This window comes from Anolis sagrei, chromosome 4 (assembly GCF_037176765.1).
Source record: "Anolis sagrei isolate rAnoSag1 chromosome 4, rAnoSag1.mat, whole genome shotgun sequence".
NCBI lineage: Eukaryota > Metazoa > Chordata > Lepidosauria > Squamata > Dactyloidae > Anolis > Anolis sagrei.
The window spans coordinates 90,282,716-90,300,050 of NC_090024.1; the positions used below are offsets into that span (position 1 = coordinate 90,282,716).

General features: G+C 38.7%; 1 protein-coding gene across 2 annotated transcripts in view; it reads left to right on the forward strand.

Annotated features, from left to right (window-relative positions):
* Window positions 1-17,335, forward strand: part of PIGN (phosphatidylinositol glycan anchor biosynthesis class N) — a 123,691-nt gene that overhangs the window by 22,003 nt on the left and 84,353 nt on the right. For both annotated transcript variants that reach the window (XM_067467529.1, XM_060774706.2), the window contains exons 5-11: window positions 1,842-1,948; window positions 5,224-5,348; window positions 6,290-6,420; window positions 7,218-7,334; window positions 11,282-11,322; window positions 12,157-12,216; window positions 15,479-15,571. In XM_067467529.1, coding sequence (XP_067323630.1) covers window positions 1,842-1,948; window positions 5,224-5,348; window positions 6,290-6,420; window positions 7,218-7,334; window positions 11,282-11,322; window positions 12,157-12,216; window positions 15,479-15,571 — 674 coding nt within the window. The remainder of the gene's footprint in view (window positions 1-1,841; window positions 1,949-5,223; window positions 5,349-6,289; window positions 6,421-7,217; window positions 7,335-11,281; window positions 11,323-12,156; window positions 12,217-15,478; window positions 15,572-17,335) is intronic.

Below are 17,335 nucleotides of genomic sequence, written 5' to 3' on the forward strand. Positions count from 1 at the left end.
CTCTATTGCTGACAGGTAATTAGAAATTATGTCAAGCTAGGTTTAGACACTTTCTTCAGCAGTTTTCTCTCTTTAGCAATTAAAAATGTTTTGGTAGCATTCTTTAGTATTATCCAGTCAAGTTGGCATTGACTTAGGGCCCATCCAGACAGACCCAAAAACCGGGACCTGTCTTAGTTTTTACTGGAGGTGTCCAAACGATGCCTCCAGTAAAAACACATTAATTTGGAACAAACCAAGGGTTCCTTGGCTTTTTGCAAATTAATTTGATGCCCTATTAGATCTGGACCTTCCTGATGTCGAGATGTATATTCCTGATGAATCGGGATGTAGCTACCCTCCCTCTTGGAAAGCCTGAGGTTTTGGGCGGTTGTGGGGACTCAAACCCACGCCGAAGCAGGTTTTTAAAACCCGCTTCGGCTTGGGTATTGGCACTGTCTGGAAGCGCCCTTAGGGTGAGTCTGTGAATGAGAGGCTTCTAAGGCCCCTTCTACACTGTCATATTATGGCAGTATGGACTCATGAAATCCAGTTCAAAGCAGATAATGTGGGTTATCTGCTTTTAGAATTTGAATTATATATCAGTGTAGATCCAGCCTAAGATGCCTGGACATCAACAGCCCTGTTCAGGTCCTACAAACTCAGGGTTGTCTTCCTGTATTGAATCAGTTCACCTGTAGTGAATATTTTCCTCCATTTTCACGGCCTTCAATGTTTCCCATCATTATAATCTGTTCCAATGAGTTCTGTATTCTTATGTTAACATTAGGCTAACCACCTAGGCTTCTAAAGAGAATTCGGGTCTAAACTGCTCTACAACTAATTCACCATAAAGGTGACCATAAAACTTTTCCAATATCATGCTTCAAATAATTTGTCAGTTTTCTTCGGTGTTCATTATATACATCAGAACTATTTGACGAGGACGATTCTGACTTTGATATTCAATTATTTATCTTCACATTTGGGGACTTTATCTAGTTCCTTCATGGCTACCCTTCCAATGCTTAAGCCAAGTTTTAGTGTTCTGATTTCTTGGGTATAGCTCCCATTTTGATGTATGCATCTGTTTTTTTTCCTTTTAATTATGTATTTAACTTACTATGTACTATATTTTTATCTTCTTCAAGGAGCTCCTCACTATATGCATAGAAATATTTGATTTTATCCTCACAACTGTTCCTCTTCTCCTTTTGGTGTGTGTGTGAAATTATATAGGGTATAACTAATAAATAAATAAACAGGATAAGCTAAGTGGTGGTTTGAAAGCTGGACATTGTAAATTCAACACCCATCTATCACAATACACTGACTCACAGGATTGGAGCACAGAAAGAATGAGCACTGTCTCCTTTTGCTCCATTACCCGCTCCCATGTTAGATGCTTTCTCAAGATATGTATAATTTAATTTACCTATTTAAAAAATGTGGAGCATTCTCAAGCTTAGAATTAGAATTACTTTGTTGATATTTGGTTTCTTTTTCTTGAGACACCTGGTTTTCATTAGAATTATGGTCTTTCTCCTTACTTCTGAATGAAGTACATTTTCAGTGAGATGCTTATCTAGTGATAATAACTCATTGTATGTTTGTGCAAATTCAATTGCTAGGCTAACAATGGTGGAGTATTATGGGAAAACATTTTTGCAATACTAGAAACAATTCAGATATAACCCTGATGCATTAATACATCTTCACAAATTATTACTATTACCATATACATTCTTATAGTTATGCTTATCAACTTTGTCTGTGTGTATGTATGTATGTATGTGTGTAACAGTATTTTTATTTCTTTAACTTTCAAAACTAGTGTCTTCATTTCCACTGCTTCCTTGCAGGTGCCACCGGGGATCACGTTTATATCAATTGTTACAAAGCTGAAAGAGAAGATTTTGCAGTGGAAGATGCAACTGTGCTAGACACTTGGGTTTTTGACAATGTTAAGGTGAATAAAGATATTTTTGTTATGTGTCCATAGAATAGGGACATAAAATGAGCCCTGCTAGATCACACCAAATATTTATTAAGTATAGCACTCTAGTGCCATGGATTCGTAGCATTGTGGAAACAGTAGTGTTCATGTGTGTGTATTTGCGTATTTTTCATCCCTTTCGTTGATATGTCCTAAATTAAGTCTGTATTTAGTTGCCCTTTGGTAATAATTTATGGATGTCACAGCACACTGGTGCCTAGTTTGGATTTCATTTGGCTCCAGATCCAATTTTTTCTTTCCTCTTGAAGAGAGGATGACAGGAGAGCTGAGAGAGTGTGAGAGGAGAGTAGTATGGGAAATGGCAATAGATTTCTATGGACATATAACAGAAAGAAATAGTCTTTTCTGCATTTCCTTGAGAAATGTTTTTGTTTGCCATTTCTTTTTGCAATATTCTAATCTGAAAGCTTTTCAGGCAGGGAAAAAGTCTGACTGCTTCCTTGTTGAGAATACAGGTAACACAAATGAAAACCATGTGTTAAATCTGCTTCAATTATATCAGTAGTTCCCAACCTGTGGCCCACAGACCACCAGTGGTTCGCAAGAACTAAAATATGGTCCACGACCTCACCATTACTGCACCATTGCAATGCCCTGTAGACCACCTCCCCTTCCTTGTGGCCATGTGTCCATGGTGAGGAGGTGACAGTGCCATTAAGGGCAGTTTCTTGAGTCTTGCGCTCTGCTTTTTGTATTTTTTCCCCCAATCTCAGCTCTTCCCCTTCTTTTGTTTTTACACGAATGTTAACAAAATTCACGGATAATAGCACAGCCCAACCAAAAAAAATATTTTTTCTTGGTGTCTTTGTTTTTAGGTCTGTTCCTAAAAAGTTATTTGGGGTGCTGATTCAGAAAACTGCATTGGATAGAACACATCAGCTCTAGATTATTAAATATGGTTTTCTGTGGGACAGCAGATGGCAACTACTGGATGGCATATGTTCTGTATCAGAAACTAGAGCTGATGTGGTCTATTCAATGCAGTTTTCTGAATCAGCATACCAAATAAACAAACCAAATTGAAAGGTGACCAAAATCTAATTTGTAACCCTTTTGGTATTAACATTAGAGAGTGGCCCCTGGTCAAGTGGTCCCTGGTCAAAGTGATCCCTTGTCAAAAAAGTCTGGGAATCACTGAGGTATATTTATTTATTTATGACATTTATATGCCACCCTTCTCACCCTGGACGGAACTCAGAGCGGCTTACAAGTTATATGTAAATACTAGGCCTGTGCGGTTTCGTTCGTTAATTCGTTATTTCGTTATTAATTCGTTATTTTTACCACATCCGACGCGATTTCAAAACACATTTTTAAACCCGGAAGGGTTTAAAAATATTGAAACAGCAGCCCCATATATTTTACGAGCTTCAGCTCGTGTCGTTAATGGGATGGAGGCTGCTGAGTGCTGCTGGTGCCTGGGAGCCAATCCGGCGCTCCCAAGCACCCCAGCAGTAAATGGGGCGGGCGGGGCGAAGGGGCGGCGCGAGCGCACACCCAGTGAGCCAAGCACCGCCCCTGCCTGTTGGGTGCCCGGCCCGTGCGCGCTCACCCATCCAATCGGCTCCGGCTCCTGCGCCCTCCTCCTCCTCCTCCTCCTCCTCCTGGCACTTCCTGCAACACAGCTGGGAGGAGGAGGAGGAGGAGGAGGAGGGCGCAGGAGCCGGAGCCGATTGGATGGCGCGCGCGCGCTCACCCTCGGCTCCGGCTCCTGCGCCCTCCTCCTCCTCCTCCTCCTCCTCCTCCTGGCACTTCCTGCAACACAGCTGGGAGGAGGAGGAGGAAGAGGAGGGCGCAGGAGCCGGAGCCGGAGCGCAGGAGCCGGGGAGGGGATTCCTGCAGTGCCGGCTCTGCCTCCGTGGCCCGCCTGAGATGAGACCAATACCATCTGATTGCCACAAATTGAAGGCTGCGCTGCATCCATCCAGGCTCTTTTGCTGTGAGTTTTCAGGGCTGTATGAGTGTATGACCATGTTCCAGAAGCATTCTCTCCTGACATTTTGCCCACATCTATGGCAGGCATCCTCAGAGGTCTGTTGGAAACTAGGCAAATGGAGTTTATCTATGGAATGTCCAGGGTGGGAGAAATGAAAGCCATTCAATGCTAATCAAGGTGACCATTACTGCAACATTCACACTTACAAAATGTTTTGTAAATATTTACGAAATTTCGTAAATAACAAAACATTTTTTTGGAAAGTTTTGTAAATATTTTAAATATCGAAACAAAAAAACACCCCAATTACAAATCGATTTTAGAAACAATTTTTTTCTTGATCAAACAGGCCTAGTAAATACAATATATTATATTATTAGCATAGCACAATATTAGTACCATACATTCCCATATTGTACTATACCATTATACCGTAATATTATTAGTAATATTACAAGTAATATGAAAAATATAATTATTATATTGCATTATTATTATAGTGTATTGCATTATAACATTATTATCAATATTATATGTGTGTACTTATAACATAATAAGTATTTTATTATAGCATATAATAATGTTATAATATTATAACATTATAACATTATTATCAAAGCCCCTACCTTAGAAACCTTTAAAAAGAATCTCAAGACCTGGCTTTTCTGTTGCGCTTTTGGAGAGTAGTTTCATATTCTTAATCTATTGTTCCCCTCAACGTCTTTGTCCTAGGAGTACACTCCCCCTTGTATGAAGGGCAGTCTATCACCCCGTCTCTCTATGAGTTCTCACTCACAAATAATTCTGCTCCTTTGTCTCACCCTGAGTTTTTAATCATTTTATGTAGATGCGGCCTGCTTACTGTCATTAGGTTTGTTTACTGTTGTTTTTTTTTTAAAAAAAAATTTTCATTGTAGTCATATGTTCTGTATTTTTCTACGATGTTGTTTATTTTATTGTAACTTGTATCTTATTTTATTGTAATTTGTTGTATGGGCTTGGCCTCATGTAAGTCGTCCCGAGTCCCCGTTGGGGAGATGGTGGCGAGGTATAAATAAAGATTATTATTATTATTATTATTATTATTATTATCATCATCAATATACGTGTATACTTATAACACTATATAAGTATAATGCAATAATTATTACATTATAACATAATTATCAATATTATATGTTATATCATAGATCTTTTTCATTTTCCATATCGAAATGACTGGAACACATATATTAGTGGAAAAATTTAGCAGAAGTAATAATATAACTTTCAATTGGCTTTTCTGATCTAGGATTTCTTCAACTCATCTAGAAACAATAATACTTTGTTTTCTAAACTGCATGAGCCGAAAATTGTTTTCTTCCTGCACTTACTAGGAATCGACACCAATGGGCATGCCCATCGGCCTCATTCAAGGTACAGTGTGTCTTTTTATTATTGAAAATGCTATAAAACTTTAGTGTGAACCAGCCAGAGTTAAACAGCTTTAAGTACCTGTAATTATTGAGTTCAGCATATAACTAACAGTTGCAGTAAAATAAATGAGGCTTAAAAACATATAGCTCAGATTAACTCATACTGTTTATGTGATTTAAAAAAAAACCCAAACTTTTGTTTCAGCCATGTCCCTTATGATAAATAACACATTTAAACTTTGTTGATATCTGAAATTTTGTCCATTCTTTTTGGAAAAGTTGGCTGAGCAATAGCAAAACCATCGAATTATAGAATATTGCAGTTACAGTGGACCATAAAGGTAATCTACTGTAGCTCAGTCTTCTGCCATCCAGGAATATGTAACTGAAGCTAAACGATACCCATATAACCTCTGTTTAAAGACCTCCAAAGAAGGCAAGTCCACAACCCACTGAGGCAGTCCATTCAACTGATAAATAATATTCAGATGGAATCCTTTTTCTTGTATTTGAATTCATTGGGCATAATTGAACCTCACTCCATGTTTTCAGCATTCAGTTTCAAGATTTTGTCATGGCTTTTCTAAAAGAACACAGCTGCAATCTTCTTACATGTTTATGAATAAAAAACCAGGGTCCAAATGTATGTGAGATTTCAAGTAAGTCACTGAAGCAGAGATTGCTGCTGTGTAGGAGAAGTGAAATGAAGTTAAATGCCAGTGCAGAGGGAGGGATGACCAGTTGGATCTGCTGCCATTTATTTTACCAATGAGTTTTCCATGCCAGCATCTCCTGGAGCTTAGTCCTTCAGAGGATTGGCAATAAGAGATCTCCTGTCTGACTCAGAGCAGCTCTAAGAGGATGGCAATCAAATCCCAGCCTATGCAAATTTCTAAATTCATTCTAATTGTTCTGTCAAAGCAACCCATTTCTTCTTCACAGGGAATACAAGAATAATATCAGGGCAGTTGATGAAGGTGTGAAGGAAATTGTTTCAGTGATTGAGGATTTTTATGGAAGTGATGACAACACAGCTTTTATCCTGACTTCTGACCATGGAATGACAGATTGGGGTAAGGCCTTTTTTGTAACATCACAGAATCATTTGGGTTAGGAAAAACAAAACATAAACATGATGGTTGGATCTTAATCCATTGCATACTCCTGTTTCTCTGAAAAATGGAAAATTGTTGAGGATTCACTTTCTTTTGTAGACAAAAACCTCTGGAGTATGATTATAATCATTGCTTTCTCTACTGTAAGAGAAGGCATTATTTATCTCTATCATCTATCAGTGGTTCTCAGCCTTTGGTCTTCCAGGTGTTTTGGACTTCAGCTCCCACAATTCTTAACAGCTGGGATTTCTGGGAATTGAAGTCCAAAATAACTGGAGGACCAAAGGTTGAGAACCACCGATTTATATGATTTATATGAATGCAAGTATGTGTAGGCAGGATTGAACCTAACCGCTTGGCAGAATAAAGGAACTGCCTCAGGCAGCAGATGCTGAAGTGGCATCCCATTTGTCTGCTGGGGACTTGTGATTTTAAAATAGCCTGCTATCTTTAGGTGCAATTAACAACAGCAATAATTATTTTGGGAACAGTCGGTATTTTTTTTGTATGACAATGCTTTGTTTAATCCATCTGTAGACTCATATGGAATGTTAGATATGTGCGATGTTACCACTAGACTCATCTTTAGCTTCTTGGATAGATAAAATACTTTGTAATATTCATATATATGTGTGTGGTGTGTGTGTGTACAGCCCTTCGTGGCCAGGACTAGGGGCAAAGTGTTAAGAAAATCTCCTGTTTATTGTCAGTCAAGAACACAGTTAACTTTGATTTGGTGTTTTCCATATTTCCAGGGACACATGGAGCCGGCCATCCATCGGAGACTTTAACACCACTAGTTGCTTGGGGGGCAGGAATCAAATCCCCACAGAGAGTTGCCTCACAACAATTTGAGGATGACTTTTTAAAAGGTAAATAATACTATATGTGCAAATGATGGATTTTCTGTACACTTACAAAACAGAAAATGATTTTCAATTTTCATTGTATTAGTTGTGATAGATATATAGATTTATTTCTCAAAAAAGTGTCAAGACTATTGAAAGTTGTGTGAATCACTTTATGCAAGTTACCCCTGGGATCTGAATAAATGTATTTTCCTTCCACCAAGTGGAACATATGAGTCATTACATCCAGTGTTTATCACTAATGCCACCAGTAGAAGCAATGTAAAAGTGCAAATTGGATTTTCACAAAATATCCATACAGTTTCAAAACCTGAGGGTGGAGGCATAAGGTTACTTCCTAGGAACTCAGTAAGCAAAGAATTTGTGTGGTGCCTTAAAGACTAACAGAAAGAACTAAGTTGGTAGCATAAGCTTATGTAGACTACTGTGTGTCTACATGTAGACTTAGTTCACAAAAGCAAATGCTACAAGTTCCATTCTCTCAGTAAGTCTCTACAAGATCCCATTGCATGCTAATACTCCAGACTTACACTTTGAATTCTACTAGAAACTCGGACTTATTTCTAACTGTCTAGAATCAGGCTGTAAGTCAGGGGCAGGAAACTTCTGTGCCAAAACTGGTTGCCAACATATTTGACCCAACCTATAGAGATCTTAGGTAAGGCCTCCCTCTTGCCACATCCTCCTCCATGGAAGGAAAGCGCATATGGGCTCATGAGGATATCTAAGCTGAATTTTCACTCTTTCCTTTTCTTACTTGCAAGATGGAGAAGAGAGCAAAGCCGTTTTAAGACATATCCAGAAGTACTTAGAGTGACTAGCTGAGTCTCTTTCACTTTTCTTCACCTTTTTTGATCAGGAAAGGAGGAGGAACGGAGCTGACTGCACTCTTAGTTGGTCTTTTTTTTGCAGATAGATTTATGGAGCTCTTGCTCTGCAAAAAGAGAGGAGCGAAGATGATGCCAGGTGATGAGGTCTTGGAACATTGTCTGATACCATTTATTCCTGGAAGGCATTTAGATGGCGCCATTGATAGGGAAAGAGGATGCAAAGGAGCACATGTTTGGTTGAATAAAATACATATATAGTTAAATTATTTTTAAAAATGATAAACCAGTGCATATTACATTAAAAAGCAAAAGGACATACTAAGGCTCTTTGTAACAGGTAAAGCACAGCTAATCTGTGTGAACTGTTTTGTAGAATAAGAATAATTTAAAGTATTCTTTTCAGTAGTGGTAGGCATCTCATGGTCTTCCAGTTGTTGTATTAGCTACGCTATGGAGAGAGAGTTGGGGTGTGTGGGGGGGGAGAAGAGACGGGGGTCTACATTGTTAATTGCAGCAATAATGTTTCTTGCTTATATCTATGTTTGAAGTTTTTATAGTTTTAATGGTTTTTTCCCTCCAGTTATATGTTATTGATTTAGATATGTAATATTTTTATATATATGTGAGGCATTGAATTTGCCGTTTATTATGTTGTAAACCACTTTGAGTCCCCCCAGGGGTGAGAAAAGCGGTATAGAAATGCAGTTAATGAATAAATAAATAATAATAAATAGCATCAGAAATGGTAGAGAAAGATTGGTAGAGAAAGATTGGAAGTGTACTCAAGCAGCATCTGGAGATGCTGCTTGAGTACACTTGGAGGAACCCCTGGTGGCGCAGTGGGTTAAACCCCTGTGCCAACAGGACTGAAGACTGACTGGTCGCAGGTTCAAATCCAGGGAGAGGCGGATGAGCTCCCTCTATCAGCTCCAGCTCCTCATGCGGGGACATGAGAGAAGCCTCCCACAAGGATAATAAAAACATCAAAAATCATCTGGGCGTCCCCTGGGCAACGTTCTTGCAGACGGCCAATTCTCTCATACCAGAAGCAACTTGCAGTTTCTCAAGTCGCTCCTGACACAACAAAAATTTTTTTTGGAAATACATGTTTTGTTGAACCCTGTTGCACAGGAATTCCAAAAATCAGTGTGTATCTGGTGAAATAGATTTTCATTGTTATGATAGTAGGCTGTTAGCACTGCATCATCCTGGCATAGTAGGTTTAGCACAAACTGAATTTTATACATACACTGTTTTTCTAGATTAGACTTTGTACTTGGAAAGTAGAAAAAATGAGCTTAAGTTGACAGAGCAGAGTTTTTTTTTGACTCGGGATCTCCCAAGCAGCATGGCTACACAGATTTTGGAAGAGAAACCTGTGTGGGTGGAACATGTGCATTGTCCTGAGTCCCTTTTGTATGAGAAATACATCTAAAATGAACTTTTGTTATGGTCTACTGATTGACTGATTGAACATCGAAGTGTATATTTTATGAAATGGTGGTGGACTTAAAACTGAACTTCGAACTTGAAACTGTTTTGGACTCTGGGGATAACCACTTAATTGCTAAGTTGTATAAATTGTTAAAATATGAAACGAAGGAGGAACAGGTGAAATATTGTATGATTAAGTGAATACAAAATTGGTAAACAAATTCAAAGGGTCTGGACAAAGAGTAATGATTGAATTTTTAAAAATAAAATGTGGTACTGATATTACCAGAAAGGATTGCTAACATGCATAAAAATAGTTCTGGTGATTGTTGCAAATGCGGGGGAAAGGTGGGCACTTTCTATCATATATGGTGGTCATGTTAAAAGGCCCAGAAATACTGGTACAAGTACATATGATTTTAGAAAAAAATGTTAAAGTCAAATTTGAAATAAAGCCTGAACTCTTATCTGCTTGGGATGTTAGATGAACACCTCAACAGAAAATGTGGAAGGTTTTTGGTGTATATGATAACAGTTGCAAGAATTATCTACGCTCAGAGATGAAAAGACTCAATGATTCAATCACAAAACAATTGGCTTATTAAAATAAGCGAACTTGCAGAAATTGATCAACTTGCTTAATCAACTTGATTAAGAAGAAATCTCCAACTAACTTTAAGAAAGACAGGTCCATTATTGTGTTCCTTGAGCAAAGATGGGGCTAAATCTCATCACTATTCTTTTGGACTAGAAATGTGTTACTATGTAAAAAAGGGTATACCAATGGTTTCTTTTCATTAAATGGATATAGAAAATGGAGAGAATATAACCACCAGACAGAGAATGCAAAGTCCTTTGATTAGATAATACAGATGGTTTGTAGTTTGTAGTTATCGTTCTTTGTATGTTTAAGATGTAGTAGTATTATTCTACAAAAAGTATTTTTAATCCTTTGTTGTGATTTGTTGTTTTTTTGGGGGGGGGGGGTTTGTATGTTTGTGTATTGGTATTGTTTTAATCTGTCTGAATAAAAAAAGTAATTGGGAAAAAAGGAAGTAGTGATACTAGATAATTCATTTATTTATGGCAGGGGTTGTCAACTAGCAGAACCTAATTCTCTCCCCCACCCCACTTCCTTGGGCAGGCCACTGCCAAAAATATAACCCTAAGGTAATTTGGAAGTCTACTTTTGGTTTACATGCTCAGTTTTTTGGCTGTAGAAGTGTATGTTTGGTTGGTTGGGAAAGCAGAAAAAACACAGGTTTTGGATGGGGAAATTGCAGCATTTGGGACCTAGAGGATTTGGGGTATGGTTGAGCCTTGGGGTCCACATAATGGGTTTCAGACGGCATGCAGGCCATACTTTCCTCACTCCAATTTATGCATCATAATTCATGTTTTGCAATTCAGTAGCAAAATATGATGCTTTCGTGTTTTATTATTTCAGTCTTTTCACACTCCTTTAAAATGTGCAAACAAATTTATTTTGAATACTTTTGATAATTTTTTTCTGATTTATTTTATGAAACTAAGGTGTGTGAATAAGTTTTTTGGTAGGAAAAGAAGGTTATGTAGCTTAAAAGAGTGAAGGCTCATTAAGTACCAGATGCCTTATTTGCCCCTGATTTTCTTACATCAATTAACGCTGTATCAAAAACTCTTTTATTCTCTGTTATCTTTTTACAGATTGGAAGTTAGAGACCCTGAAGCGCCAAGATGTCAACCAGGTACCTCTTTGTATCTAGTTCACAGCTTATTAATGTTTCATTTCAGTTTAGGCTATCATGAAGACATACAAGTGTCAGAATAATTTATAATGCTAGCTAAATACAATAATTAAACATTTCCCCTTGAGTTTTATATCCAAATATTCTATTGACTCATTCAGCATTCATGGTATCTTAGACATGATAAAGAAATGGGAGTGTGCTGGGGGATAATTAGCCCTTCCATTTTGTAAGTAATTTCCCCCTCTGTCTGTCTTTGTGATATAGTGTTGCTGTTAATCAGAATATCACTTTACACCCCTAATTTGCAAGCAGAGTCTCAAATGGGTTTCCTTTTAATATGGCAATGCTCAGTAAGGAGATTAGGAACATTATGGCTGTAATCTTGTTGGGATTTTGCATTACTTCTGGATATACAAATGATTGCACAAAGAGGTATCCAGTGCCTTCTTATTCATTCATTCTCCCATTCATTTGCAATGCAAGAGAACCTGTGCACAGTTTTGCCCCTCCCTTCCCAGCAAGCTATGAGTTGTAGTATACCACCTTATTTTGTTTTTGTATCACGCACCTCTCATTCTGTCTCAATAGTGTCTCCCTCCCTTTGCCAAAATTGGGAAGTTTCTCTTTTTCTTCGCAATTTTACAAAGATTTTTCCCCACTGTTGTGCTTCCATGCACTTTTGATTTTGTTAAAAAGTGCAATACATAAGAATTTGTAACCCCTCAAACACAAAAACCATTGATTTAAACTAGCTGTATCACCCTTTATGTTATAATATTCCTAAAGTCTTATTTTCAGCATTATATTGAGAACATTGTTGTTTGTTTGCAGGCTGATATAGCACCATTGATGACTTCTCTTATTGGAGTCCCTTTCCCCCTGAATTCTGTGGTAAGACACATACTTTTTTGCTATTACTGAATAGGTGAGATTTGGAATTCTACCTAGGTATGCTATTTATACGTATACTGGCATAGATTCTAAACAAATCAAAGACCTAGCAAATCAGCTGAGGAGCGAGCTGAAGAATTCTAGCTTCCTTCTTGAATTAGGCATTTCTTGTCCTTCCTTGAAACCCACGGATTTTTTAAATCGAGTCGTTGAGCTGAGGATTATTTTTGCTCTTCAGGCATGTCTAGTGATGGCCAGCTAAGTAATGCCAAATGCAGAAGCTGCTGTCACTGTCTTTTTATTCTCAAAAGTCATGCTTAGCTCTGGGGTTTTGGAATCAGGACAGTAAGTGGGCTGTGCTCTAGCTACTGTTTGTTTTACAGGCATTGTGAAAAGCAAGTCATTCTGTCAAGGAATTTTGAACATCATTTGGACCCCCTCCCCCAGGTCTCATTACATCTCTCACAGAAATCACAGGCTAACAATTATACACATTTACAAACAGTTTCTGGAGGCTTGGAAGGTTGCCATTTCTAACACTGTCTATTTCTAGGTTCCTCTAAAGAGGGTATTAGGTCTCCTGGAATAGGTTTACCTATCATCAAAATCTAGAACTATTTGAGAATCAATATTGTGGTTCCATGTGTATTGTCCAATTCTGAATTTTCTTTCTCAGTCTTGTTAGATTTTGTCATAGTGAGAGGATCTGGGAACATCATCATGGAATCTCAATTTTTCATATCTAAGAAGGCATGTGTGAGAGAAAGAGGGGGAAAAAGGAGCAGATGGAAATGAATAATTTGCAGAAAGGAGCCATTTGGTTACTGGCCCTCTTCTGCAAATCTCTGACTGTTTCTTGTCTCAGAGTTGAAGAAGCAGAAACTGGGAAGTATTCCATGAAATCCACAGATGGAACTGGAGACATAGCTTAATATTTCCCCCCAAAATTGGTAGCTTATAACCCTAACAAATAATATTAGTTGCTGGGCAAACAACAATTTGTTTCTGAGCAGAGTACAAAGTGTTGGTTTTGACATTTAAAGCCCTAGATGATTTGGATCCCAGTTACCTACATGATTGTCTTCTCCTGTACAATCTGCTCCAAACACTGAGGTCCTCTGGGAGATGTCTATCCAACCAGCCAGAATCCAACTAGCATCCGTCACCCAGAGGACCTTGGCTGCCCCAAGACTTTGGAAGAGCTCCGATAGCTAGATCAGCTGTCAAAAATTAAAAACATATCTGAAGACCTATCTCTTCCAGGAGGCCTGCCCAGCCAGTTTTAATCATGAATTTTAAACTCATATTCTGTGTTTTAATCTTTGCTCTATGTATTTTAAGATGTATTTTATAAAAATATGTTTTAATACTTGTATAGAATGTTTAAGATAATTATGTTGTAATCTGTCTTGAGGAGAGGCAGGTAAGAAATAAAGTTATTATTATTGTTAATAATAATAATAATAATAATAATAATAATAATAATAATACAACCATCTGAGCATCGTGAGATGTGTCTCCAGATCTCTATGGATAAGATCAGAACTGCAAATATACGTCGAATTGCAATTCCCTTTTTCATGACCTGCAGCAAACGCAACCTTGAATGTTTTAGTTCAGGTAGGATGATTTTATGTTAACCCCTCCATGGGAAAATAGCATAGAAAGAAGAAGAAGAAGAAGGTGGGGTGCTTTTATGAAGGGTAAGTGGCAAGTGTGGTCAAGAAAGCAAGTTTTATATGGAAAGAACACACATATATGTATGTGTGCATGTAAATAAAAGGGGTTTCGCCAGAAATCTATGAACTCTATCACTTATTCTTCAGCATGCAACAAGCCTCCCATTCATTTGCTTCTAGCTGTACAGTCAGTGGCTTTGAAAAGGATATATACAAGCATTGAGCTTCATTGTGCAAAAGAAGGCTTGGTTGGACCAAAATTCTTTTTCGTGTTTTTTTTTCACAAAGAGTTCATATGTTTATGCTATCATGAAATACAAATGTTTGAGTGCTTCTTACTATTGGCAAAAGCCTCACTGGTAGTGGGAATGCTGCCATGTGTGTGAGGTGTTCCTTGCAAAGGAGTGGGACATACTGTGACTTGAATCCTCTTGATGCACTATACCAATGTAATTATGCCAGTAATAGCAGTGGTGATAGGAGGAAAATATTGCAGCCATGAAGGAAGTTAAGTAACAAAGAATCAGGCTACTCAGATCTGTCAAGTTTTTTTTCCCCTACTGTACAGTACTTAGTTATGTATAAGTCTAAAAACTGGGTCAACATATCCATGGGTCAATATATATATTTATTTAAAGCATTTATATTCCGCTCTTCTCACCCTGAAGGGGACTCAGGGTGGAGCACAGCATGTATACGGCAAACATTCATTGCTGGGACAAGAATTCATTATATCCATACATAAACATTAAAAACATTTATCTCAATATTCAAATACACTGTTTAAAACCGTCTTGGTCATCTGCGTCAAATTCAGTTGGCCTGGTAAAGTTTCCTTTTGCTGCTTTATTGCACTGTCCCAAAAGCTTGATCCCACAGCCAAATTTTTACAATCCTTCTGAAGGACAGGAGAGAGGGGGCCAATCTGATCTCACCAGGAAGGGAGTTCCATAGCCGTGGGGCCATCACCAAGAAGACCCTCTCTCTTGTCCCCACCAATCGCCTCTGTGACAATGGCGGAACGGAGAGCAGGGCCTCCCTGGAGGGTCTTAATCTTCGCAATGGTTCATAGGGGGAGATGTGTTCAGACAGGTAAATACTGTACCTTAACTTTTATCGAAAAGGAGCCATCTCCTTCTCAGAGTAGAGTGGCAAAAGACAAGAGCTTAGACCTGTGATAACCTAAAAGAAACATCCTCTCTACTTTCTCCTCTGTGTGTGACTTCTAACATTTTTGAAGGCCTGGAAAATATTGGTGGCTTTGTGGTTGGTCCCCTGAATGGGGACCAACCACAAAGATTCAAGGGTCATGTCGAAATACATAATGTTGGTCCCAAAACCTGCCCTCGACTTCTACATGGGTCCAACTTATACATGAGTATATATGATATTTCCTTTTGCCACTGCTTTGAAAAAGTGCAACCTCTACTGTACTACACAAATAGGGTTCAAGTTAGGAAATATTTGAAAGATTTTAGTGTGTTTAATGTTATTGTATAGAACAATCTTGGCTCCCTAGTGAAAACTACAGTCTGATTTTCTAGTCTTGTATCATGTGAATAAACTGTGTTGTCTTTTTACAGGGTGTTTTGCCACTGGAGTACCTCAATACCAGTGATCATTTTAAAGCAGAGAGTATGTTTACAAATGCTGTTCAGCATCTTGAACAATTTAAGGTAAATAAGCTCTTACTGAAATGAAAGCATTTTGCATTAAGATTAAGTAAATTAGACGAAACTAAATTAATGGCCTGATCAGATCAAAACAGTTTAAATGTTAAAACTGCAACTGCACATTTATGTATATTTTATCATTTTAATTTAAAGTGATAGGAGGCAAGAGTAATTCAGCAATAGAAACAATTGCCCAGAGAGATGGTGAGGTCTTACTCTCTTACTCTCTAGACCAGCAGTTTCTAAAATGTGCTCCGCGGAGCCTTTGAGGTGCTGTGATTCTGTCCTCCTCCTCTTCCTGCTCCAAGCCATTGCCATGTTGCTTCCCTCTTCCCTCCTCCTGCTCTTTCCTTGAGGTCCAGGCGCTTCCTGAGACTCGACATGTGGCAAGGCCCTGGGGGGGCAAGGGGGCGGCCTTGTTCATGCCAGCACTAGAAAGGAGGGCACTGCACCGTGATGCTACAGGCGCCGAGGGGCACATGCTGGGGCCCCAGACCCCGCCTTCCATCCTTCCTTCTTTCCTTAGCATTCCTTCCTTCTCCCTTCCTTCCCTGCTTCCTCCTCCCACTCTCTTGTCCAACCAGACTCCACTGCCGAGTAGGAGGAGAAATCCAAGACATGTTTGAACCTGGCTGCTGCTGGAAGTGCCTTGCAAAGCCTGCACTGGATTGCAAAGCCCCGCTCCTCCTCCTCCTCCTCCTCCTCCTCCTCCTCCTCCTCCTCCTCCTCCTCCTCTTCATTCTATCACTGGGAGCAGAAACGCCTTCCTTGCTTTTCCTGCCTACCAAAAGGGAGGTTGGACTGGACAGCCCCTGGGATTGCTCCTATTATTATTATTATTATTATTATTATTATTATTATTATTATATTACTACTACTACTACTACTACTACTACTACAAAGGCTGGATGGCCATCTTTTGGTGGTGCTTTGATTGTGCTCTTCTTGCATAGCAGAAGGGGGGGGGGTGGACTGGATGGCCCCTGGGGTCTTCAACTGAAATACTGTTAAGTTTATGTTGGTTAAAATTGTTCTCTATTTTAAATATTCTTTCTTTCATTCTTTTTTGTACTACAATCGATATATGTGCAGTGTGCATAGGAATTCGTTCATTTTTTTTCAGTTAGTTCACACAACTATTCTCCATCGGCCACTGGCCCGGCCCATCTGTCAAATTTTAAAGCACAAAGTGTCCACCATATACAAACATTTGCCTGTGCCTGATATATACACTTTATATATAATATATAAACATTTCTTGGGGCACCACAATAAACTTTTGCTTCAAAACGTGCTCTGCAGCTGAAAAAGTTTGATAACCCCAGCTCTAGACTACAGCTTTTCAGACATTTCATGTTAGTGACACGCTTTTTAGACGTGCAACATTTTGCGACACAATAATTCTGTTTTACTACTGAACTGGTGGTTAAAACAACCCCTTATAAAGATCCAGATACATACTTAAATTGTAATAAGGAAATGTGTGTAATAAGGAAATGTATATCTCATGAAAGGTCCCCTGGTGACACCCCATGCCGTCATGCTGGCCACATGACTTTGAGGAGTCTACGGACAATGCCGGCTCTTTGGCTTAGAAATGGAGATGAGCACCCCCCCCCCCCCCCAGAATTGGACATGACTAGACTTAATATCAGGGGACACCTTTACCTTTACCTTTTATATCTCATGAAAACTGTTCATTTATATTTTTAAAAAATATGATTTATTGCTTATTTCACAGACATTGCTCATTACATTCATGCAGCT